The 26,400-nt window shown below is 45.6% G+C and overlaps 1 protein-coding gene across 4 annotated transcripts; it reads left to right on the forward strand.

Annotated features, from left to right (window-relative positions):
- The first annotated feature begins 1,090 nt into the window (after window positions 1–1,090).
- On the forward strand, window positions 1,091–25,342 carry GPR173 (G protein-coupled receptor 173). 4 transcript variants are annotated; one of them, XM_061410175.1, is made up of 3 exons: window positions 1,091–1,849; window positions 2,412–2,499; window positions 20,832–25,342. In XM_061410175.1, the coding sequence occupies exon 3, from the start codon at window positions 21,464–21,466 to the stop codon at window positions 22,583–22,585; it is 1,122 nt and encodes a 373-aa protein (XP_061266159.1). In that variant the 5' UTR covers window positions 1,091–1,849; window positions 2,412–2,499; window positions 20,832–21,463; the 3' UTR covers window positions 22,586–25,342. The 4 variants fall into 4 exon arrangements, with proteins under 4 accessions (XP_061266159.1, XP_061266161.1, XP_061266158.1 ...); XM_061410177.1 differs by having other exon boundaries at window positions 21,367–25,342; XM_061410174.1 differs by lacking the exon at window positions 2,412–2,499 and having other exon boundaries at window positions 1,091–1,477; window positions 1,693–1,849; window positions 21,367–25,342.
- The last annotated feature ends 1,058 nt before the right edge of the window (window positions 25,343–26,400 follow it).

A 26,400-nucleotide genomic window follows, 5' to 3' on the forward strand; every position in this document is an offset into this window, starting at 1 on the left:
ACCCTGAACCTAGCATACAGCCATGTTTAATAACCGAGTGAACCAGTGAATGAGGGAAGAAGAGAAATAGAAGAAAATTGCGTATATGAAGAGAACTTGAATTCTTAAATGCTATAAATTAGGGGAACCACTATAGCATCATGTGGTCTCAATTTAATCTATTCAGGACAGAAATATTTTTTTCCTTGCCTTCGAACCTCTGCCTATAAGGCTTCCTCCTCACCCGTCCCATTCTGCTGTCATGGGTTCGTGTCTGTCTACTGACCCAGAGAAAGTAGGGGTGGCACAGGAGATGATGTCCTGAGAAGGATTGCTCAGAGATGGGCAGCGGTCCCAGCCCCGCCCCCACACACACACCTGCCCACCTGCAGGCCTTCTTGGAAAAATGCCCATAGAACCCATTCATAAAATGCCCATTCTAAATGAGATTGTCTGTCCTACCTCTCAGAGCTTTAAGCATCCCTCCCATATGAAAGCTTTTGAGAAACTTCCACAGACCTTTCTGCCCTGACCCCAACCACAGATCCCTCCTACCCCTGCTTCCCCTGAACTTTGTAGCCCGTGTGAGTTGCTCTCTGAGCGGCCTCTTAGGTACCTCTCCACACCTCCATGCGTGCCTCTCTTCAGCATCTCAGAAAAACTAGAGTCTGAATTCCCCAGCCAGCTATTGTCCTGGCAGCACAGCCACCTCGCCAGCCATCCCCACCCAGTCGGCCAGCCAGCCAGCCGGCTGCTCCCCGGACTCGCCAGCCCTCCCTCCCTGCCCCACCCCAGGGAGGACCAGGCTGGCGGCTGGGAGTCTCCCTGCCTGTTCTGCCTCCCTCCTTCCCTCCCTCTCCCTCCCTGCCTCCCTCCCTCCTCCGCCCGCCCCTGAGGCAGGGACCGTGCAAATCGAGGAGAGGGGGGACGGACAGGCCGGATGGGGTCCAGCTTAGTGCCCTGAGCTCCCCGCCAATGCCCTATCCACGTTGGGAGTCCCCAGCATCTTGGGACCTACATTTGTGTGAACTGGGGTGGTTCCCAAGCCTGGAGGGTCCCTCCGGCAGGCTCATAGTGCCCCTGTTTTGCATCAGGACCCCCCTCGGATGCTCTGAGCCACCCTCCTCAACCCGGATCTAAAACCCAGGACACAGCTATCAGGCCAGCCTCTCTCTCCACCCCACCCCCTCTTTCTGGCGTCCATCCCCTTCTCAACTCCACCTCTGCTGCTGCCTCTGGCTGTGGACCTGCACCTCTTCCCCATCCCTGAAGGCCTGGGGAGCGGGCTGAGCCTGGATGAGAGCTCCCCCAACCTGGGGCTCTCCCAGGCCATGGCCCGGGTGCTTCCAGGGAGGAGCCCAGGACCCTGAGCATCTGCTAGAGGCTTGGCAGAGGCCCCGCAGGGACCGTGTCTTCTGAGGACAAAAGGCGCGGCCAGCAAGCAGACAGGAAGGGGGAAGGGGGAGACCAGCAGCCAGGCGGGCAGACAGGCAGACAGGTAGCAGGGGCCAGTGTTGGCCCCCCTCGCAGCTTGGCGGAGGCACGAAGATGGGGGAGGGAGTGTGTAGTTGGGGAAACACCTGCCGGGACCCCCACCTGCCAGCTAGCTGGGCACCTCAAGGCTCTGTGCTGCCCACCTGGTGTTCCCCATCACCCCCAGCCCTGCCCAGTGCACCCCTCCAGTGCCTGCTTCCCCTAATGTCTTCGATTTAGACCAGCCCGGCTGTATCCACGGCAACAGAAGCAGGAGTGTCACTGGCTGCCAGATCACTGAGGGTCCCACAATGTGGCCTGGGCTGTGATTTATCCTGAGTGAGACAGCTTGAGCATCCTCCCTGGATTTCAAGACAGTCCTGCTGAGAGAGCCTAGGTAAGTAGTCAGCATCCCTCCATCGAGGATGGGGGGCTGGGACTTATGTCCCCCCACACATATTCCAGAGTCTCTATCACTGCCATGCTCTCTTTCTCTGACTCTGTCTGTCTCTCTTTCTGCTCCATCACAAGGACTACTTGGGCACCCAAGCCTGGAGAGTCCTCTAGCCCTCCCTATCTTCCTCGATCCCAAATGTCCCGTGAGGAAGGGAACCACCACCTGTTTCCCTGTACAGGGTCTATTTTTATAATTATGGGTGCGTTTGAGCACGAGGCTGTGTTAGTATTTCCTTGTGTGCTATCTGTGGAAGGCATGTCTGGAGCCTGACTGTGCTCCCCTCACAATGCCTGCACCCTGGGCAGGCTCAGCCTCCTGCAGCTTCCTCCTCTCCCTTCTCCACTCTCAGCCAGGTTCCTTGGCTGGCATGCAGCGTGTGTCTGTGTATGTGTGTCTGCCCATGTGTATGAGCTGGCAGGTGGGTAGAGAAGCTGCTCCCAACCCAGACCACCCCCCACTCCTTGCTTTCTTCTTTCCTTCCTTCCCCTGTCTCTCCCCACAGGTAGCAAAGACTTTTGCTCACTCACTACGGAGGATACTGCTGTGATTTCCAGCTAGGGGTTGGAAGCCACTGTAGGGCTAAAAGGAAGGTGAGGTGGGGGTGAGAAGCACTTCCAGGCCCTAGACTGCCTGATGCCATGAGAGGGGGGAGGCAAGGACCATGCCACGCAACACCCTGCAGGGGCAGGCACGACATGGTTGCCTCCACAGTGTGAGCCCTAGCCTTAATCCAAGGCTCTCAGTCTGTTTCAGACATCCACATTGTGTCTGGGACTCCCCAGATATTGTGGCCTTGCATGCTGTTGGCCAGTCATCCCTCTGCCTGAAGAGGCAAGAAAGCCTGGTACAGGGAGAACATGGATTCTCCAGGGAGACCTCCCTCAACTACTGGCTCTGCAACTTATAGTGAAAGTGAAACTTACTGAACCTCAGTTTTCTCATCTGTCAAAGAGACTGGTAACCCTTCCTTCATGGGTGTGTGTAGTGACAAAATGAGTTGGTGCATGTAAGTAAAGGATGTTTGTAGAAGTGACCCTGAAGCAATGTCAGCAAAGCTCATGGTCAATATTGTTGGTGATTGTTCATGGTTAATATTGTCATTACTTATTTGGAGGAAGGACTGGCCCCTCTTCTCCAGGGTCTTTGCTGAGATCTAGGGGGTGGGCAGCAGGTAGGTAAATGGGGGAGGGGCATGGAAGGGAGGGAGACAGGAGCAATTCTGTGTTGTGACTGTTGGTCTAAGGAGGAATATGTGGTGGCTGTAGGCAGAGCCTCCTGCCCCCACCCTCCTCCAGGATCCTTCCCTACACTTGCCCCTGTCTGTGCACACACATATAGAGGCTTGAGCCCCCATGAGCTAGCAGAGGTCTGGCTTGTAGCCTGCAGCATTGCTGACCCTGGTGATGTATGCATCTCCCTGTTGAGGGGAAACTTGGCAAGAGTTTGGCTTGGTGGCTGGCAGGGCTTGGTGACAAGGCTGAAGCTTCTGAGATCACAGGGCTTCGGGTGTGGCCCATGTAGCAGCCAGAGCTCTGGGGGACAGGTCCCAGGGAGTTCCCAACATAGAGCTTGGGCTGGAAGGACAGTTGGGTCCACTGTTGGTTTCTGAATGTGGAGATGTGGTGGACCACTGCTTGAGGGGTCAGTTGCTGGAGGACAGTTGTCAAAGCCAGGGGAGGAGTAGAGGGAGGGGAAACACTGAGGCCCAGAAGACCTCATCTGTGGGGGCAGGGAGGGGTGGCATTCTGGGGTACAGAGTAGACTTTTCTAAAGAAGCACTTGGTACAGAAGGGAGAGACTCCCACACGTGGTCCAGAGGCATCTAGGCCTAAACATGGGTACATATGTGCAACTGGAAACATATGGCTCTGTGTGTGCACCTGCTCATGGGCACTATGAATGTGTAGTCACATGATGGTGTGCAAGTGTGCTGGTGTCTGAGTAGGATCATATTTGTACAAGGGAGTGGGTATGACTTTGCATATCTGTCTGGGTGAGCAAATGGGCATATTTGATCCTAAGCCTGAGTGAGGGTGTTGTTTCTCTGAGCCAATAGGCCTGTTGAATATCTGGCTTTGTTATATGTATGTGGTATCCATTTGTCTTTGAATGTACATGTCTGATTGTATGTGTATGAGTATGAGGGTTTCAGAATGCCTAGGTGTGCATATCCTATTAGGTGATTTCCTGGGTATATCTGATTGTGTACATTTGTGTGTACCCATGTGTGCATATGAGTATAGGTGCATCTAAATGGTGTATTTCTAAGTGAACGGGCTTGTGTGTGTGTGTGTCCATGCATGTATGGGAGGGTATGTGTGTGTGAACACGCTTCTGCATAGGTGTGCCTGTCATGTATTTGTATGAGTAGGCCTGTATGTGAATGTCTTTATGGATTCTCCAACATTTTGAATTATGTCTATGTCTGTGTGTACATGTTTGAAAACATATTGTCTGTAGACAGACCGTTGGGTCCACATCTGATTAGGAAAATGTTAGTGTAGATGGTCACACTAGTATAAAAAGAATTAATTGTGTGGGAAGGGGAGAGTATGTGAGTGCACATGTTTTGTGCATGAAAGTCTATCTTTTGGGTTTGCCTATGTGTGCACATTTGAATGTATGGCTGAGGGCTGTACACCTTTAAATATATGCACAAAAGGCTGTGTGCATAGGTAAATGGCTACATTCATGTATACGTCTACTTGTGTTTGTGGGTACACTTGTGTGTAAGTGCATTTCTGAGTGTGGTTTGCATGAGCAACTACTCATAATTATTGGATGCACACGTCTCATTATGTATTTTGTTTGAATTTCTGAGTGAGTTTGAATGTGTGAGTGTGGAAATGCCTGTGAGTGACTGAATGTATGTGTGTATTCTAGTATGTGTGAATATTAGCTGTGTGTGCACTTGAGTGAACATGTCTATATATTTGTCTGTGTATTCACACACATCTAAGTGTATGTGTGTGTAAATATGCCCATGTGTGTGTCTGTCTGAATGTACAGGTGTCCAAACTGTACCAGTTTGTACAGTTCTTAATTATTTGTATATGTGTATTTGTGTTTACCATTGTTTGTTTTGGAGTGTATGTTGTAGAACAGTATAAGTGAGTATATATACACACCCCTCTTGACCTGTAAGTGCATTTGAGTGTGTGTGTGTGTGAGGATGTCTTTGCATGAGCGTGTCTGTGATGGGTGTTAGCAATTCTTCTTGTGCAGGTGTACAAGTTTGTGAGAATATGTGACTATTCTTCCACATGTGCATGACTCTTGTTTGCGTAGTTTCTCATGTGGGTGTATGAACATGTGTCAACGTACATACATGGTGTGTATAATTGTGAGTGAGCGTGTTTTGTAAGTAATTTGTGTCTTCATGTCTGATTTCTTGCATGGAGGAATGATGTACAAGCCTAAGTTCATGTGAATATGCTTATAGGTGTACATGCCCAGTTGTGTGTATGTCTGTGTGTGTTAGAATGCCATGTATGAGTACACCATCTAAATTATAAGCATGTGCACATCTGGGTGTTTGTGTGTGTGAGTACATCTTTGTGTGAGTATGTGTAACTATGCTTATGTGGTAATGTCTGGGACTGTACATGTATATATTTGGGAGCTCACTTCTGTGTATCATGTTTGTTCATTGTCTTATTGGATATGATACAGAGTCTTTGCCTGTCTGTGGACATATGCATAATTTGCCTGTGTATACACCTGTGTTTGTGAGTGAATGTATGTCCTTCGTGGGCATTATGTCATGTGAATGTATGCTATGCCTATATGTCTGTGTTTGAGGATAAGTGGATGTGCATATGCGGGACCAAGTGCAGCATGAGTGTTCACTGTCATGGGAGTACCTATGTGTAGGGATGAGTGTAGGTATTTGTTCACGTGCATGTCTCAGGGAAAGAGATTTGGCCTTGGGCTTGTGCAGACAGGTCTGATCATTGAAGGGGAAGACAAGGGAGGATACTTGTGAGTCTGCATTATGCTCTGTGTACCCCAACATGTATTTATGTGCATGTCTGAAGGTCAGTGGTACCCTGCTAGATCATGTCTGGCTTTAATTGTGTAGAAATCCTAGAGAATAGAAGCCATAACACTTCAGCAATCCATGACCACCTTCTGGGGTTTCTCTGGCCTTGACCATGTGTGGGGCTTTTGTATGGATCTCGGGATAATTCCTGTTATCATTCACACTCAGGAAGTGAAACCAATAATGACTGATGTCCTACTAGGGAACGGGGCCTGTGACCCCTTTAGAAAAGGATTTCTTGAAACACAAAGACCTCTTTTCCCATTCTTCCTGCCACCACCAAAGGCACAGAACAAAATGGCATTGTGTGGTATCAAAGGTTGGCAAATGGTTTTTACACACAGCACCCAAATTGTGCTATCCAGGGAGAATTCTAGATCTAAATGTGTATGTATAAGTGAAAAAGGAAGGCACATTCAGGTAGAGTGAGTGTGTGTGGAAGAGGTTCTACATTTGATGAGAGAGAGAGAAGGATCTAGTTTGTGTGTATGTAAGAGAGACCCTGGGTGTTTCTGGGTAGGGTTTGTATGTGAGACATTTGAGTGTATTTGAGAGTGATGAGTGTGGATGTGGGTATATGTGAATGATGCATTTGTGAGGCACTATGAGACCATTGGCCTATTGGGTGGAGGATGATATGAGTGACACTCTGGGTGTAGCTATGTGGGAAGATACATGAGAATGTATATATTTTAGGGATATGTGGGTATGAGTGTATCTGGGTGGTGCAAGAGAGAGTGAGGGGCTATCTAGATGTATGTTTTACATTATGGACCTATCTATGTTATGTGTACACATAAGAGGGAGTGTGAGTGTTTCTGAGTAGAGTAAGTGTATGAGGGAGTATGGGTGTATTGGACTAGGGCATTCAAGTGTGGGCAAATTTGGATGGTGTGTAGGTGGGTGAGAGCGCAAGTATATCTAGGCACTGGAAGTGTGTATGGAGTATATCAATATGGGGTGTGTGTGTGTGTGTGTGTGTGTGTGAGAGAGAGAACTTGGGCACATCTGGGTGAGGGTGAAGTGTGAGTGTGTATATAATTGGGAGTATCTATGGATGCTGTGAGGGGTATATGTGAGTGAGATGTGTGTGGTGTATGTGAGAGAGCATGGGTTTATTCTCATGGTGTGTGTGGCAGGTAGGTATTCTTGATGATGGTGATTAAGAGAGGGGGAGCTAGATTATGTGTGTGTGTGTGTGTGTGTGTGTGTATGTAAGAGAGTGTGTAGGTGTTTCTGAGTGTGATGGGAGTGTGAGAGCATGAATGTGTCCAGTAGAAGGAGTGGGTAGGTGTATCTGGATGGGGTAGAAGTGTTTGGGTTTGATTGGGTCAGGGAGTGAATGTAAGTGTGTCAGTGGGTATATCTGGATGATGTGTGAGAGAGTGTGGTACATATGGGCTGTTGGTGAAACTGTGTGGATGGAGTGTGTTTGAATGTGAATGTATCTGGATGGTGGGTGGGTGAGAGCAGAGGTGTATTTGGGTAGTGTATTAAGGTATATCTGGATGGTGTGTTGTTACAGCTTTGATTGTGTATCTGGGTGTATATATACTTGAGTATGTATGTTAGTATGTGTATAATCGGATGAGGTATGTAGAAGAGAGTGTTTGGGGGACACTGTTGGGTAGGAAGTGTGAGTTTGGAATGTGGGTGCATCTGGGTGGTGTGGAGAGGATAAGAACATTGGGTGTATCTGGTCAGTAGAGTGTCTGGGGAAGTGCACCTGGACAGTATGTGTGAAAGTTGGATATACTTGGGTGGCTGTGTGTGTGTGAATTTGCAGATGTTTCTAGATGGTAGTGGAGCATACCTAGATGATGCATGTGGGTGTGAATGTGTCTTAGTGGTCCACAGGGGATGAATCTGGATATTGTGTATACATATGAGAGGATGTATCTAGCTGGGGCTGTATGAGTGGGGCTCTGTGTGTTTATGTGTGTGAGAGAGAGACAGAGAAGTGTGGATGTATATGGATAGGATTTGTGTGTGAGTGGGTGTCTCTGGATTATGTGTAGGGTGTCTCTGGATTATGTGCATTTGGATGTATTTGAGTTAGGTGAGTGTATCTGGGTGAGGTGTGTGTAAGTATAGTATTTTTGAATGGTGTGTGTATCATTGTGGGTGTGTCTTAATACCACATGTGAAAGAGACTGTAGGTGTGCCTGGGTTGGGTATCGGGGCTCTAGATTGGAAATGTGAGTTTGGGTGTATCTGAATGTTGTATGTGAGAGTGTGGGTATACTGAGTTGGGAATTTGTGTAAGTGTGGCTGTATCTAGGTGGAGTGCCTCTGAATGTAGGTGTATTTGAGATATATATGTATGAGGTGTATCTAGATGGTGTGTGTGTGAGATAGTGTGTTAGTATTGTGTGTGTGTGAGACTGGGTGCATCTAAATAGTGTGTGAGAAAAAGAATAGTGTACCCACTTGGGGTGGGGCATGTGGGAGTGGGTATATCTAAGTAGGATGTATGAGGTTTTCTCTGGATGGTGTATGGGAGAGAGATAAAATATATCTGAGTGATGTGTGTGCATGTGAATATATGTGGATAGTGTGTGAGAGTGTTTGGGTTCAGTTCAGTTCAGTCACTCAGTTGTGTCCGACTCTTTGCAACCCCACGGACTGCAGCACGCCAGGCCTCCCTGTCCATCACCAACTCCCAGTTTACTCAAACTCATGCCCATTGAGTTGGTGATGCCATCCAGCCATCTCATCCTCTGTCATCCCCTTTTCTCTCACCTTCAATCTTTCCCAGCATCAGGGTCTTTTCAAATAAGTCAGCTCTTCACATCAGGTGGCCAAAGTATTGGAGTTTCAGCTTCAACATCAGTCCTTCCAATGAATATTCAGGACTGATTTCCTTTAGGATGGACTGGTTGGATCTCTTTGCAGTCCAAGGGACTCACAAGAGTCTTCTCCAACACCACAGTTTGAAAGCATCAATTCTTCAGCACTCAGCTTTGTTTATAGTCCAACTCTCACATCCATACATGACTACTGGAAAAACTATAGCCTTGACTAGACGGACCTTTATTGGCAAAGTAACATCTCTGCTTTTTAATATGCTGTCTAGGTTGGTCATAACTTTCCTTCCAAGCAGTAAGCATCTTTTAATTTCATGCCTGCAGTCACCATTTGCAGTGATTTTGGAGCCCAAAAAAATAAAGTCTGCCACTGTTTCCACTGTTTTTCCATCTATTTGCCATGAAGTGATGGGACTGGATGCCATGATTTTGGCTTTCTGAATATTGCATTTTAAGCCAACTTTTTCACTCTCTTCTTTCACTTTCATCAAGAGGCTCTTTAGTTCTTCTTCACTTTCTGCCATAAGGGTGGTATCATCTGCATATCTGAGGTTATTGATATTTCTCCCTGCAATCTTGATTCCAGCTTGTGCTTCATCCAGCCCAGCGTTTCTCATGATGTACTCTGCATGTAAGTTAAATAAGCATGGTGACAATATACAGCCTTGACATACTCCTTTTCCTATTTGGAACCCGTCTGTTGTTCCATGTCCAGTTCTAACTGTTGCTTCCTGACCTGCATACAGATTTCTCAGGAGGCAGATCAGGTGGTCTGGTGTTCCCATCTCTTTCAGAATTTTCCACAGTTTATTATATCTGGGTAGGGAGTGTATCTATGGATGTGGGTACATCTGTATGTGATGTGGATTTATCTAGACAGTGTGTTGGTGGTATATGTGTGTGTTTGATAGTGTGGGCGTGTCTTGGTGGGGTGCATGATTTGGGGAATGTGTATGAATGTGTATGTCTTTCCTGGGGCAAAATACACCTCTGCTGGGTTGTCTGTATATGTGTATACAGACATATGTATGTTTGTGTATATGTATGGAGTGTTTATGTATGTGTATGTATATGACTGTTCCTGAGCCTGAGTAGACGGCTTGTGTGTACATGTGCTTGTGATAGAGTAGTGTGTATCTGTATATGTGTATGAGGTGAGTGTGTTTCTACATGTGAGTAAGTTGAATCTGTAAGGTTTCAAGCCAGGCTCTGAGTTTGCATCCTAGTTCTGCCTTTATTAGCTGTGTGGCTTTGGGAAAGTCACCTAACCTCAACTATGCCCTAATTTCTTATCTGTAAAGTAGGGTAATAATACTACCTATTTCATAGGATGAGAATTGGATGAGTTAATATTCAAAAACTGCTTTGGACTGTGTTTGGCACCTTATATGGTGTTACCCAGTACTAAAATTGTCACATGTGCCCATCTGCAAGTGTGAACGGGGTAGTTTCTGTGTGCATATTGGCCATTATCAGTATCCACATGTATTTGCTCATCCTGGCTGTATGTGAGAGTGTGTTTGTACATAAAAGTGGGTTTGTACTTATATGTGTCCCAGTGTGTGTATAAAACCATGAGTGTATGAGAATGGAAGCATGGTTCTGGGAGGTTGATGGAGGGGGTTTGGCCCTGTGTGTATGTTTCCTAGCATACACACATCTGAGTGTGTGAGTGCATATACCTGTATCTGTGGTAGTACACAGTGTATTTTTATCTGTAAATGGGATTTTTAGTGGTCAGAGTGTAAATGTATGCATGTTGTGAGTGTCTGTAAATGTAAGAAGGTTGGTATTCAGGTTTATATGTGATGATGTGGGTCGATGTGAATGTGTGAAGAGGATTTATGCCTTATGGTCATGTACTAAGATATGTGTTCTGCGTCATGTGAATGCATGTGTAGGTGTGAATCAGTGTGTCTGTTTATGTTTATAAGCAGCAGTGGCTATGTGTGTGTGTATACATGAGTCTGCATTGCTCCACATGCCTACCTGCCTCTGTGTATGTAGCAATGAGCCTGAGCCATCTGTCTGTGTGTGTGAGCAAGTCTGTACTGTGTATATATGTATGTGTACCGGGGTAGGATTTATATAAGATAGTAGGTTCAAATCTCTTAGTGTAAGAGCCTGGGGTGGGGAAGGGCTTGGATCTGTAGGATGTGAGCAGGATGTACCCTGTGTGTGAATGTCAGATCTTACATCCGTGCATGTGTGACTGTGTCTGAAAGCATATAAGTCCATACGATTTGGTCTGTAGGTGTGTGTGTCTGCACGTGCCCATATGAATGGCAAATGTATCAGTGCCTAAGGCTGTATTTCTATAGAAGGGTGATTATATGTGTGTTATATAAATCTTTGCATGATTTGCTGGTAGGTGGGCACCTACACACATGCCTAACTCTTTCTGTGTAGGAAAAGAGGTACGTGTGTGAGCATCTGATTGCACTTATCAGATGCAGTAAGTCTGGATGTGAGTGCATATTTGAATCTCCATGTACACCTGTGCCTGTGTGCTGTGTATCTGTTTGCGTATGCAAGTATCTATGCAATATGACTAGCTGTGAATGTGTCAAGCACACAGAGGTGAAATATTTGTATGGCACACTGTAGTAAACTTTAAGAGGATTTCGGGGTACTGGGATTTGGGGAAAAGAAATTCCTTACATTTTATTTATGTTATGAAAATTGTGATAAGGAAATTAAAATGCCAAGTTTTAGAAGTTATTTAGTATTGGATTTGTATGCAGTTTTTAAAATTATTTATTTATTCATTTTTGTCTGCACTGGGTCTTTGTCGCTGTGCATGGGCTTTCTCTAGTCGCATTGAGTGGGGCTACTCTTCATCGCGATGCGTGGGTTTCTCTTGTGGTGTCTTCTCTCGTTGTGGAGCACAGGCTCTAGGGCATGTGGGCCTCAGTAGTTGTGGAGCGTGGGCTCAGTAGTTTTGGCACACAGGCTTAGTTGCCCCATGGCACATGGAATCTTCCCAGACAAGAGATCAAACCTGTGTCCTCTGCATTGGCAGTCAAATTCTCAACCACTGTACCTCCGAGGAAGTCCCTGTATGCAACTTTCCAATGAAATCTTTTCCAATTGTTTTCATGGCACACTTGAGCTCACTTCTGTAAACATAACTTTTTAATTCACTCGTGCAAATCTGTAATGGTCAACATTCATGCCCACTTCTGCATCTTCAGTCAGGACTGTCTTGATTTATTTTATGGTCATTTTCATCATGATTTGGTAAATCACTTAGTGCTGAGCATAGATAATTTATATCATTATTGTATTTCTTGGTAAAAACCCAAACAAAACAAATGAAGCAACTAACCATTGGTACTTTTGACACGGATATAAATTTCCATTGTGGCCTGCCTCTTCTTGATGTCAAAAGGTGAGACCCATTCCGTGGAGGTTGTTTAGGCATAGTTTGCCCTAATGCCCTCGTAATTAGCTTGAATGTATGAAATGTAGCAGCATGGTTCGGAAAGCTCACTTAAAAGCATGAGTTTTGGGGTCATCAGGTATCATTTTGGTTTCTCTGAAGCATCAGGCGCAGTTTATGTTGAATATGTCTGGTGCTTTCACACCATACCAACCTTTCTTAAAAAATGGAACAACTGCTTGGGCACGCTTCCCTTTTTCACCTCCCCTTTATAACTCACTCATTCTTGCCATGGCTAGGCAGACCCAGGTTTTATGTTGGGAATAGCTACACAACCTCTTCTGTCTCTTAGTAATCACTGTCAAGAGGAAACCGTTTGTATAAGTAAGTGGTAGCAAATAGAGGGTATTTTTTAATTGATTAAAACTTTTCTCATCAATAATCAATAATTCTTAGCCTTTGAATTTTGTGCTTCAAAGGTGAGATCCTTCTTGAAATCTAACCCCTCTTTGTTTTCTTTCAATCAAATGTGATGTTGAAATTTCTTGTAACAAATAGTCATGAATTTTGAATCCAACAGAAAATTTTCATTTTGAGTATTTAAAAATAATGAAGTTTTCCCCTAAGTAGACCTTGTTCTATTCATAATAAGTTTTCTTTAGTATTACCTTAGAACCATAGTTACATCTAATGAAGGAGATCAGCCCTGGGATTTCTTTGGAAGGAATGATGCTAAAGCTGAAACTCCAGTACTTTGGCCACCTCATGCGAAGAGTTGACTCATTGGAAAAGACTCTGATGCTGGGTTGGATTAGGGGCAGGAGGAGAGAAGGGGACGACAGAGGATGAGATGGCTGGATGGCATCACTGACTCGATGGACGTGCGTTTCAGTGAACTCCGGGAGTTGATGATGGACAGGGAGGCCTGGCGTGCTGCGATTCATGGGGTCGCAAAGAGTCGGACACTACTGAGTGACTGAACTGAACTGAACTGAACTGAATGTAACCTTACATCTAAGCATTAGTTAGATGTAACCTTAGTTACATGTAACTAAGATGTAACCTTAGTTACATCTAAGCATTAGTTACATCTAACAGAAAATTTTCATTTTGAGTATTTAAAAATAATGAAGTTTTCCCCTAAGTAGACCTTGTTCTATTCATAATAAGTTTTCTTTAGTATTACCTTAGAATCTTAGTTACATCTAAGCATTAGTTACATAAGCATCACCCAAGGAACCATACTTCATTTGACTTCTTCCAAGGTGAAGTTTGGCTTCAAATACATAAACCTTGTCAATATACTTTCATGTATCTTTGAGTGTTGAAAATTTTTGATATATTTTATTCACGTGCTCGAAGAGCCATGTGTTGAAGCCAGTAAGCATCAAATCTGCAAAGGGAGAATCATTCACAAATGAATGCTGAAATTTTTCTTTTAGCTAATAGCTCCTTTATAATATCCTACACACTTAGGTTTAAAACAATAGAGAAACATATACTGATTCCAGTGCTTCAGAGAAAGCTTGATAAGTGGGTGGGTAATGCCTTGGATCTAATTAAATTCACCTGGCATCATTTACAGTAGAAGTTAGACCTTTGGGCAAACTTTTATAGGTTAAGGCTCCTCCATGGATGACTCTCGGAGAAGGCAGTGGCACCCCACTCCAGTACTCTTGCCTGGAAAATCCCATGGATGGAGGAGCCTGGAAGGCTGCAGTCCATGGGGTCGCTAAGAGTCGGACACGACTGAGCAACTTCCCTTTCACTTTTCACTTTCATGCATTGGAGAAAGAAATGGCAACCCACTCCAGTGTTCTTGCCTGGAGAATCCCAGGGATGGGGGAGCCTGGTGGGCTGCCGTCTCTGGGGTCACACAGAGTCGGACATGACTGAAGTGACTTAGCAGCAGCAGCAGCAGCATGGATGACTCTCAGCATTTTCAGAACAAATTCCAGCTGTAAACTTCCTGCCATCACAACAGCAGCATCAGTCCACAGACTTGTGCAGAGTTTCCACAATATTTCAAAATATTTATCTATCACTTTGAATACTTCAACCTTAGTTTTTTTGGTTCTTCTGGCATTTCTCTTAAGGCTTTCTGACCAGTACTATAAACCAAGCACAGTTAATCAACATCCTAAGATACATCAATATAAAATGAAAACTCCTTTGATTCAGTGATCTTCTGAGTTAGTGTTATCTTGATATCCCTTGACCTGTCATCAGTGTGTCTCCTAGCAGAAATCATTGAAAGTGTCCCCTTTTCTATTTGGTCTCAAATGTGTGGACAATTTCCCAGCAGTCTGCTAACATATAAGATTCTACTGGGCAGGCATCTTAGCTTTACTGGTTAATTGCATAACCTTGTTACTAGCTGGTTGAGCTCCATCTAAGAATGTTCTAACTCATCTCAAAAAAGAGCCCAGTTTCTTAATTTGCTCTTCTAGATGCTTCAACAGGTCCATATCTTTCTCTGTGTGATAGATTGTTTTGTGGTCTGTTAACCAACATAGCCTACTGGGAAAGTTTCTTTTGATAACTTTTCCATGCTTAGGCTGAGGAAAAGAGGGCTAATTGGGCAGCTGAACTCAAGTCTGAGACAATCCTCATTAAATTGTTTATATTAGGAATATCCTGGATTATTTTGGAGGGAAGACTACTGCGTTTGTCTCATGAGTCTCCTGATTTTCCAGCTTTGATCAAAAAATCCAATTTGATGAGGAAAGAAATATCTTAAAAATTAAATCTACTTGAATATGAAGTATTGAAGGGGTCAGCAGACCTTTGTGACTTCTGCAAATTGATTTTTTTTCCCCAAAAAATCAAGTTCTAGGTCTTCTATATATATTTTTTTGGTGGAATTTGTTTCTCTCTCTCTTTTTTTAAATTAATTTATTTTAATTAGAGGCCAATTACTCAGAAAGGCTTAGAGTTCTCTTTAATGAATCAATTCAACTGTAGTCAGGCTGCACTTGTTTATTGACAAATTTTTTACCTAATAAAAGATAAAAATTAATTGTGAAATCAATTATGAAATCCTGCCAAGAATCAGATTTGCCAAATTTTAAATATTAAAAGCCAGTAGCAAATAAATCAATAAATAAGCAAAGAAATAATAAAAATGTTCTAATACTTTTTAAAGAGTTCTTATCTTTTAGAAATAATTACTGAAATTCTTATGGATGAAATGGCATAATATACAAGCTTCAGAATACTCTGAAAGTGGGAGAACTGGATGAGGTTATAGGTGAAACAAGACCCTATGAGTTGACTGTTCGTGAAGCTGGGCAGTGGGTGCACAGAGGTTCGTTACAGGATTCTTCTACATTTCTGTTTGAAATGTTCTAGAAGAGAACATTTTTTTAAAATAAAGAAGCAATAATCAAGGAAATTAACAAAATAGGTATATTCTCTTTAGGAACACCTAATACTATATATGGAGAAGGAAACGGCAACCTACTCTAGTACTCTTGCCTAGAAAATCCCATGGACAGAGGAGCCTGGTGCAAGCTACTGTCCATGGGGTCGCAAAGAGTTGGACACGACTGAGCGACTTCACTTCACTAATACTATATAGGGCTTCCCAGGTGGCACAGTGGTAAAGAATCCACCTGCCAATGCAGGAGACGCAAGAGACGCAGTTTCAATCCCTGGGTCAGGAAGATTCCCTGAAAGCGGAAATGGCAACCTTCTCCAGTATTCTGGCCTGGAAAATCCCATGGACAGAGGAGCCTGGTGGGCTACAGTCCATGGGGTTGCAAAGAGTCGGACACAATTGAGCAACTGAGCACACGATACTATGTAATAGTAATAACAGCTACAATCATATAGCCCTTCTATATTTGTAGGAAAAAAAATGCCCCAAAATAAGAATGAGATAAAATTAAAAGAAAAACAAACATTGTACACGTATGAGCAAAAGCAAAAAGTCTTACTGATTATGAACAAAAAGTGGCAATCAAAGTAATAATCCAACTATCTGGGATGTTCCTACAGGAAGCAGTCCAGACATTTACAACCTCCCTTCTCACAGGGTCCCCGTGAGCCCCATCTTGCTCCAGCCCAGGGCAGCTCTGCTAATGTTTCTGCCTGTATGTTCCAGAGTTGGCTGCTCTGTGCACTTGCACAGGTTTGTCTCTTGATATATACCTGTTGCAGGATGTATATGTCAAGTAAGTGTATCTGAGTTGTGAGCAAGATTGTGTGTGTATAGACATCTGTGTGTGAGAGTGTATCTGTATATACTATATCTGGCTTTTCTCTTTGTGTTTGCTTGTGCTTGCATTTTGCTAAGGGGTGTGTATGTGTGTGTGTGTGTGTGTGTTCATTGGAGCTGGTCTACTTCTCTGCATAATGTACATGAATGGGCAACTGTGTGTACCTGTGCTAGGGTATACACATCTGTGTTGGTGAGTGTAACTAATCTGTGTGAGACATCTTGGATCAGTTGGTCTCTGTGTGTTAGAGTATATACATGTGTGTATATGTGAGTAGTTTTTAACTAGTCTATTTTTCTGTTGGTATCTGAGGGGCAGTCTGTCTGTATACACATACATATGTGTGTTTGTGTGTATATATATGTGTGTGTGTCAGGGTTCAAGTGCATGTGAGCATGCTGGTGTATGTCACTGAGTGTTAACGTGTGTAACCATGATTGTATATGTGATAATACAGATATGCCACTGTTTTCATACCTGTGTTGCAAGAGTTTGAATACATGAGAGGATTTGAATAATCAGGTACACTGGGACAAAGGGTATATATGAGCCTGAGTGTGAGTGACAATGAGTAGGTCTACGTGTGTGTATCTCTCAGGATTTAAGAGTTTGTGTGTGTGTTAGGGGAGTTGTAATTAATGGGTTTGTGGGCCACTGCACATGTATGTGTATATGCGTGTGTGTCTGAGTGTGTCTGTGCACATGAGCAATTCTTAGCCCTCCTGTACACAACACCCTCTTTTATGTAAGATATTTTGTAACACCCCTTTACCATCTGGACAGTAAGTTCTTAGATAATATAACCTCTCTGCATATATAATTTCAAAAGAAGACATATAGTATATTATACCATATCCACATTGTATTAACTCTAATAAATAAGAAATAAAAGTGATTTATAAGAAAATAATTTGTATTTCAATACAGAAATGCTTGGACATGACGCTCCCTAAGAGATTCAGTGAATTAAAGGCTTGTAACATAACAGGTAAACATGGATTTAGAGAAGGGGAAGAATCAGAAGCTGCCCTTTGTACAAAGTGCAGGAAAATGACAGGCAAAGGCCTAGGAATGAGAGTTTCCTAAATAGTGAACTACGCAAGGAAAGTGCTCCACAAAACAAAGCATAGTCTCTAGACTTAACGTGATAGCCACATTCCTGGATAATTCAGGATGCATTAAATCAAAGAAACAACTGTGTTTATCAGTGAAATAGAGTTAGTGTCTAGGTTCAGTTCATGCCAAGTCCAAAATTCTGTGGGATGTGAGACATATGTTGACTGTGTAGAATTGCCCTACAGGTCTCTGGACAGCCAACATCCTCACGAAGGACTCCAAAAATGTTAGAAGGACACACCCAGCGCTGTGGCAACCAAAAAATGCACCTATAAATTTCCAAAATTTCCCCTAGGGGGCAGTAATACCTTTACTGAGAACAAAGCGCGGGTGTTTAAGCAGGGGTACACTGTGCCATGTGAATGAGGCAGCATACACAATATACTGTGTGTGTGTGTGTGTGTGTGTGTGTATGCACACCTCGCATGCACACCAGTGCCCCTATATGTGAGCTGGTTGCTGTCCATTGGTCTCTATAGAAGTAGCCTATGTGATTCTGGGTGTGTGTTGGTGTCTGTGTATCTCTGTCTAAGGGCATCTGGGCACAAGCGGGTGTGTATGTGTTACGCATATGCACATGCATCCTTAGTGTCGGATGGTCCCAAGCCGTGGCTGCCCGTGCTCAGAACCCTCTCCTCACTTTTTATATTATCACCCCAGCTTTCCAGGCAACACCAGGGTTTTGTTTGTTTGCTGGTATTGTTTTATGGTTTTTTGTTTTGTTTGTTCATTTTAGTGTTTGTTTTTGTTTTCACTGAGACTCTGAGCTACACATTATCCACTTTCTTGGTCTTAGTTTGTCTCTGTGTCTCCCTCTGTCTGTATCCATCTTTATTTCTGCCTCTCTCTATCTCCATCACCTTTCTATATCTGCCTCTCACTCCCCATCCCTGTCCCTTTATTTCTCTACATCTTTCTCCCTTTCCTGGCATTATCCCTGTCCTTACTCTTTGTCTCTGTCTCCTCCCTCCCTCCCTCTCTGTCTCTATTTTTTCTCTCTGTCTCTCTCTCCCACTCTCATCTCTTTATTTTCCTCTTTCTGTCTCTATATTTCTCCCGTGTTGGTCTCTTGCGCTGTCTCTGTTTCTCTGTGTGTGTCTGTCTGGTTTTTTTTTTTACTTCCTCTCTTCTTCCTCTTTTTGTCTCCTCTTCTCTATGTAAACCTCTCTCCTTTCTCTGTTTATTTCTCCCACCCCTCCCTGCCACATTCCTATGTCTCCATCTCTCTCCTTCTGCTCCTCTCTTTCTCTGTCACTTGTGTGTCTCTCTGACTCTGTCTTACATTCAATCTCTGTCTCTATCACTTCCCCCTGCCACTCCTCAAGGCTAAGGAGTGTGTGTGTGTGTGTGTGTGCATGTTTACACACACCCAGCTATCAGCTGGTCCACAGATGTGTGGGAGCTGTGAGGCCTTGAGGGGCTGAAGGGGCCCACCAACTCCACTTCTCTCAAGCCTCTGCCCTAGCACCTTCTCTCAGTACACTGGCACTGGCTCTGAGACTTTGGGGTACCATGAGAAAAGCTTGGCCCCAGGTGGCTGTGGCAGGCTCAGTTGGATTGAACTGAGACACAGTGCAAAGGGGAGCCATTTTCCAGGGAGGGAGGGGGTAGAAAGACATCCACTCAAGCCCCACCTCTTCCAACCTTAATCCCATCCCAGCCCCAGCAGGAGTTCTGAGCTTCTCTGGCTTCTGCTTTACTGCCTTTCCTGGGAAACCTGCCCTGCTATCCTATCACACCCTACATCCCCCACCCAGCCCTCATACACCAGGAGCTCTCCTACTTACCCCCAAGCTTTCCTGTGCCCTCCCATTCATACACTGCCCAGACTGCTTTCTCAGCAAATCCTACATGGATGCCTCCAGGTGGCCCTCCCTGAGCCACTAGCCCCCCACTAGTCCCTCAACCAATTGATTTGACAGCTTTTGACTGAGAGCCTACGGTGGGCTCTGCACTGCTCTTCTAGAATTTGTGAGTTGATAATCCCTACCCTGGAGCTTTCCTTCTAATAGGGAAGGGCAGGCAATAAATCAAAATTTTAAAGTGAATATTTTATAATAACCATAAATGAAGTATAATCTTTAAAACTGTGAATCACTGTCTGTAACTTATATAATACTTATATCAACTATATGACAATATAAATAAATAAATTAAAACAACTATAAAAAAAGGTAAATTATGTAGTGCATCAAAAGAGAAAAATTCCAGGAAGAGAAATAAAGCAGGGCAGGGGGGCACAAGGGTGCTGTTTTCTTACCTAGATTACTACAGGAGCCTCCTAAGTAGTATCCCTACTTCAACCTTCGCCTCACATGGTCTATGCTCCTCACCACAGCAAGCAGGATCCCATTCAATCCTGAGTCATATCACATCTTATCTCTGTGCAAAACTCTCCCAGGGCACCCATCTCACTCAGATTAAAAGTCAGAGTCCTCAGTGTGACCTATATGATCTGACCTTACCACCTTGCTGAGCTCTCCTCCTACCACTTTCCCCTTGCTCATTCCATTCCACCTACCTCCTTACTCTTCCTCAAATGTACTGCGTGCAGTCTCACCTCAGAGCCTTTGTTCTGGCTATTCCCTCTGCCTAGAATTCTCTTCTCCCAGATATCCACATGGCTCACTCACCTCCCCCATTTTTTTTGCTCAGATGACACCTCTTCCATGAAGCTTTCCCTGTCCACCTCATTTAAAACTGTACCTCCAAAAATAAATAAACAAAACTGTACTTCCTCCACCCCTGGCACTTCCTATCCCCCTTCCCTCCTTAAATTTAGGAACTTATCATCATCTGACCTACTATATTTCACCTGTGTATCTTCTTTATTATTTAGAATGTCAACTTCACAAGAGCAGAGACCTTTGTCTGTTTATTTCACATCTGTGTCACCAGTGCCTGGCACACAGTAGATGCTCAATAAATAGTTTTTCAAGAAATGAGTACATACAAGCATACCTATATCTTTATGTTCACACATACTTTCCACTTCATTTAAAGTAAAAACCTAAGTCTTTGTCGTGGCTCACAGCCCTGCACAATCTGGCCCCAGACCCCTCTGTGAATTCACTTTCTACTGTCTTACTTGCCTGCCCTTTTCCAACCACACTGATCTTCCCTCTGTTCCATGAGTGTGCTAAACACATTCATTATGAATAAAGAAACCTATTTAATGAGTGGCTACTAATGTTAACCAAAAAGAAAAAAAACACTGTGAAATAGAATAAAAGCTAATGAGGTACATTGCATATATAATCTGTACTGTTTTGTGAAACTTTGTATTCAGCTCTATGTACACATGTGTATATGTGTATCAGGTTGTGATGTAAAATGTATTTCTTATGGGTGGCAGTTTTAAAAGTTTGAAGAACACAACCTTTGGGCTTTACAAAGGGAGAGAAGAGCTGCACCCACATCCCCATCCCACAGACCCACCAATGGAGGAAAGAGGTAACCGAGGACATCCAGAGAGATGAAGCACCCCTCACGCAGCAAGGAGGGAGGAGGAGCAGCAGTGGGCCAGGGGCAGGGCCTGACACCAGCTGGGAGTAAGAGGGGAGGCCGCATAGACACACTAACACTGCCCTTTCTCTTTCTTCCTCACCTTTCCTTTTCATCTGTTTCTCACTGTTTCTTTTTCTTGTATTTCTCTCTCTCCCTCCCTACTCTCTCCTTCTTTCCCCCTCTTCTTGTCTCTCTGGTTCTGTCTGTCTCCCTATCTTTTCTAACTCTTTCTCATCCCCTCCATTTCTGTCTCAATTGGTGTCCATTTTCTCTTTGTTCTGTCCTTCCTCACTCTCTCTGCCCCTGTGTGTGTGTTTTCACACTCTCTCCTGCCCTCATACCTCTATCTGTGTCTGTGTCTCCCCCATTATCCTCATTTGCAGGTGCAGCCCAGCAGAACAACTGATGGAGTCCCCTGGGGCCCATCGAGTACTGGACTGGCTGACCCCATAGGGTTGGGAGCAGCCCCTGCCCCTCAGTATGGCAAACACCACTGGAGAGCCTGAGGAGGTGAGCGGTGCACTGTCTCCACCATCAGCAGTGGCTTACGTGAAGCTGGTGCTGCTGGGACTGATCATGTGCGTGAGCCTGGCGGGCAACGCCATCTTGTCCCTGCTGGTGCTCAAGGACCGTGCCCTGCACAAGGCTCCTTACTACTTTCTGCTGGACCTGTGCCTGGCTGACGGCATACGCTCTGCCGTCTGCTTCCCCTTTGTGCTGGCTTCTGTGCGCCACGGCTCCTCATGGACCTTCAGTGCGCTCAGCTGCAAGATTGTGGCCTTTATGGCTGTGCTCTTTTGCTTCCATGCGGCCTTCATGCTGTTCTGCATCAGCGTCACACGCTACATGGCCATCGCCCACCACCGCTTCTATGCCAAGCGCATGACACTCTGGACATGCGCAGCTGTCATCTGCATGGCCTGGACCCTGTCTGTGGCCATGGCCTTCCCACCTGTCTTCGACGTGGGCACCTACAAGTTCATCCGTGAGGAGGACCAGTGTATCTTTGAGCATCGCTATTTCAAGGCCAATGACACGCTGGGCTTCATGCTTATGTTGGCTGTGCTCATGGCAGCCACACATGCTGTCTATGGCAAGCTGCTCCTCTTCGAGTATCGTCACCGCAAGATGAAGCCTGTGCAGATGGTGCCAGCCATCAGTCAGAACTGGACATTCCATGGCCCTGGGGCCACTGGCCAGGCTGCTGCCAATTGGATCGCTGGCTTTGGCCGAGGGCCCATGCCACCAACCCTACTGGGTATCCGGCAGAATGGGCATGCAGCCAGCCGGCGGCTGCTGGGCATGGACGAGGTCAAGGGTGAAAAGCAGCTGGGCCGTATGTTCTACGCGATCACACTGCTCTTCCTGCTCCTCTGGTCACCCTACATCGTGGCCTGCTACTGGCGAGTGTTTGTGAAAGCCTGCGCGGTGCCGCACCGTTACCTGGCCACTGCTGTTTGGATGAGCTTCGCCCAGGCTGCCGTCAACCCAATCGTCTGCTTCCTGCTCAACAAGGACCTCAAGAAGTGCCTGAGGACTCACGCCCCCTGCTGGGGCACAGGAGGTGCCCCAGCTCCTAGAGAACCCTACTGTGTGATGTGAAGCAGGCTGGTAGGCAGACAGGCAGGGAGAAGGTCGTGGCCACCACGATGGAGCCAACAGAAGGGAAGAGGTAGGGCTCCATACGGGAGCCTTTCTTTCTGAGCTCCAGCCCCAGACCCTGGAACAACCTGGAATCTAGGCACCTTTGCCAACACCTCCCCAGGGCTAGGGACTGGGTGGGGACTGGGAAAGATGCATTTCTAGTCCTATGGGGCCTGTCTCCACCTCCTCCTTCTCCACTTCTACAGTGTCTCTCCTCTCAGAAGTGACAATTCAGAAAAAAAAAAAAAAAAACTGAAAATGCAGGTTTTCCTACTCATAGCTGAGGAGACAGGCTTTCTTGCTCTAATGTCTCTCCTCTGACATTGTCCAGAAGGGGGAAATTTGTCCTGTAAAATAGACTTCTAGAGCTCTTGTTGTCCCCTCTGCTCCCACGCACCCTCTCCTTCCAAGTCCTTTAGCAAGGTCTGGATGAAATTGATCTGCTGACGAGAGGGACCAAAGTGGGTGTTCGGTCCCCAGGGAGCAAGGTTTAATTGCTATGTTGTGTGCAATGTTGTTTTAGGCTAACCCTGGTCCCAAGGCCAGTCTTTTATCCATCCCTACCGTGTCCAGACTTCCCAATTGTTTCTTGAGCATCTGTTTGAGAAACAAGGAGGGGAGGGAGAAGGGCCTCTGGGATGGGCCCAGGTTAGGTGAAGAGCAGGATGCTAGCAATATGCCTCGAGCTGAAGAGACCTCAGCTTGGCTGCATTCTCTCAAGCTGCCTCCAGGATCACCATCCTTCAGCTCTTCCTGAGGATGGAAATCCACTCCAACTCCACTGAAGTCGATGTGGGTGCCATAAAGGCAGGAGCAGCACCCCTCCAGGGAAGTGTAGGGAGAAAGTCAAACTCCCCAGAATGGCTGAATCCCAAAGCCTGGGGACAGAGCAGAGTTGAACCCCAGAATTGTCTCCTGAGTTCATGCTACTCTCCTTGGTAAGTCATAGTGGTATAAGCTCCAAGGCACTGTGGACTTGAGTCCATTCCTCTCTGGCCTCTTTTTGTCCCTTAAAGCCTCAGGGGCCTCAAGTCCCTCTGTGGTAACCCTTGGCCTTCTGGGCCCTTAGCCCCCGACTTACTTGCTCTGAACAGCCCTTCCCCTCTTCTTCCCTCCACCATTACTTCCACCCCAAGTGGAGCAGAATGCAGCCAGATTCCCCAGGTGGGAGATCCAAAGCCTCCTTCCCAGAGCAGAGCCCACTCTGGGTTCACATCAAGTCTTATGGACTGGTGAGCCAAACTGGCATTCTTTGCCTGGTCTTTCCCAAGTTCTCTGTCCCCTTCTCATCTCCTGGGAGAGGGGGAGATCTGTATTTTTTCACCCCCTTTCTCTCCCCTATAGAAGCCCTTGTCCTACACTCCCTCCCTACCCTAAGACAGCTCCGGAACTGGGCAAGCCTTGACTTAAGCAAGAGGAATGGAGAAGGCACTCTAGGCAGGAGAGACATTAATGAGCCTGGTTATGCAGTGGCCCTGGAAAGGCAGGCCAGAGTGGCTGAGAGACTGGTATACAGGGGGGGTACCTGTTCTCTCAGTGATAGTGATGGGGGTGCCTTTCCCAGGGAGTGGGGTGGGGGTAGATAGGGTACATTCAGGAGGATTTTCCTCTATTTCTTTTTTCTAACTGCCTGGATTCACCATTGGATTTTGTAAATGGAAAACTGAAATGAACAATGCTATATTGGATGTTTTCTCTTTCTGTCTCTGTGTGTGGGTGGGTGTGTGCCCTATCTGCAATGACCATATGTAGGGGGGTATGGTCAAGTGAGACAGTGTGTCTGTGTGACTTTGTTGGGGCGCACTCTGGCCTGGGGCACACATGTGAGCAAATGCCTGTATGTGGAGACATATACAGTGCATGTGAGCACACATGTGCACATATGCACCTAATTGAGAGAAGAAAAAACAGTATGTGCCTGCAGCAGGAAGTAGAGTGGTCAGAGAGATGGAATTTGAAAATGATATGTATGGATGTAGCAAGAGCGTAGACTCCCATCTCAAAAGATCTTCCTCCCCTGGCCCAGGCTCTGAACATGGAGGACAGGATACTTGAGAATCCCATCTCTTCCAAAAGTCTGGAGCCCCCAGGTACCACTCCCAACTCCTGTATGAGTCTCCTCTCAAAAACCCAGATAAGGTGTTCCTGAAACTGGACCACCATGGAGAATGGGGACTGGTAATTGGGGATCAAACTTGGGGGAACTGTTGGGTTAGGTAATGCCCCCCACACATATACACAAAGTAATAGCTTATGGAGGGACTGCTCGGTCTGGGATAGGAGCCCTTCAGAAGGATCCACTGTATACAGCTGGGATTTTGGTAAGCTTTGATTAAATTCAGAGGGATGGATGTCATGGGGAAAAAAACAAACAAACAAGCCTGGGAGTCTCCCCAGCCAGCCTGTTCCCTGGACGCTCAATTACTTTACTCTATGAGATGCACAGAATTGAGTTGACCATATTCCTCAGTTCTTGGCACACTGTGTCATCATTGGTCCATATGAAGCCCTTATATTCTTTTTTGTTTTGTTTTGTCCACTTCATCACCCATCCCTAATACCATCCCCCCTCCCACATAGGCACCCCACTCTTGTGTATTTAACGTGTGTTTTTCCAATCCACCATTCATATGTTTTATTTACATATATGTGTATATGTGGAAAATGTATGGTATTGTTATGTTTTAATTTACATAAACAGTATTGTACTATAAATCTTGTTCCGTTTCTTTCTTCACTCAACATTCTGTTTTTTGAGATATCCAGCCATGTTGCCGTGTTTACACCTAATTCATTCTAGTAGTCCATCTTATACATATGTTACATTTTTCTTATTCATTCTCCTGGATGATGTGTCTGTAGGTGTCTCCAATTCTCTGCTACCACAAGACTGCAATGGGCAGTTTTCTAAATGTCTTTTTAGTGACACCTGATTTAGAGGAGAGGAAACAAGTTCAGAAAAAGGCAGTGATTTTGTCAGGGTTTCAAAGTGAGAAGCAGACCTGTGACACGAATCCCAGACGGAAGTCAGAACCCCACCACTGTGCCTCATGAGAGACCATCCACTTGCCCCTCCTCCCGCCCAAAATCTAAAATACAATCAAAAGCAGCATACACTGAGGAAATTGAGAGGAAAGGGTGGAAAGAAGTATGGAGTTGATGAAGAAATAGAAAGTCCTAGAAAGAATCACAATAATTTTCATGACGCAGAGGAAGTTAGTTTTGTGGTGTGATTATTATTGCTAGAGCCATTTTGCAGAAATGGGAAACGCCACGTCAAAACCTGGCCCCAAAAGACCTTCGATTTCTAAACCCCAAGCTCCTTCAGGGCCACCCGAGCCCCGAGTTTGCCGCCTCCGATTTCGCCGCTGCAGTGGCGAAAGCAGGGCTGAGGGGAAGGGGCAGATTTAAGAAGTGCGTAGTTGCTGACGGGGAGGGGGGAGGAGGGAGAGAATGACAGCGAGGCTCTCCAGTCTATCTGAGCACATCCTGCTCACTGCTTGCGCTTGTTTTTTGTTTTGCGTTTGGGTCTTCAGAACCACTGGTACTTTTCCTATTGGATAAAACATTGGAGGCTGAGGGAAAGGGGCTTCTTCCCCTCAGATCTCCCCGCGGCCAATCGCCCTGCACAGTCCGGACGGTCGCTGAGGGAGTCAGCCGGGTGATTGGCGGGCCTGAGGGAAGCCAATGGGAAAGTGATGAGGTGCGGTGTTGGCAAGCAGATTGCGCGCGAGCAGGCGGGGGGCTAGGGGGCGCAAGGGCTGCCGCGACGG

Source organism: Bos javanicus, chromosome X (genome assembly GCF_032452875.1).
Source record: "Bos javanicus breed banteng chromosome X, ARS-OSU_banteng_1.0, whole genome shotgun sequence".
Taxonomy (NCBI): Eukaryota; Metazoa; Chordata; class Mammalia; order Artiodactyla; family Bovidae; genus Bos; species Bos javanicus.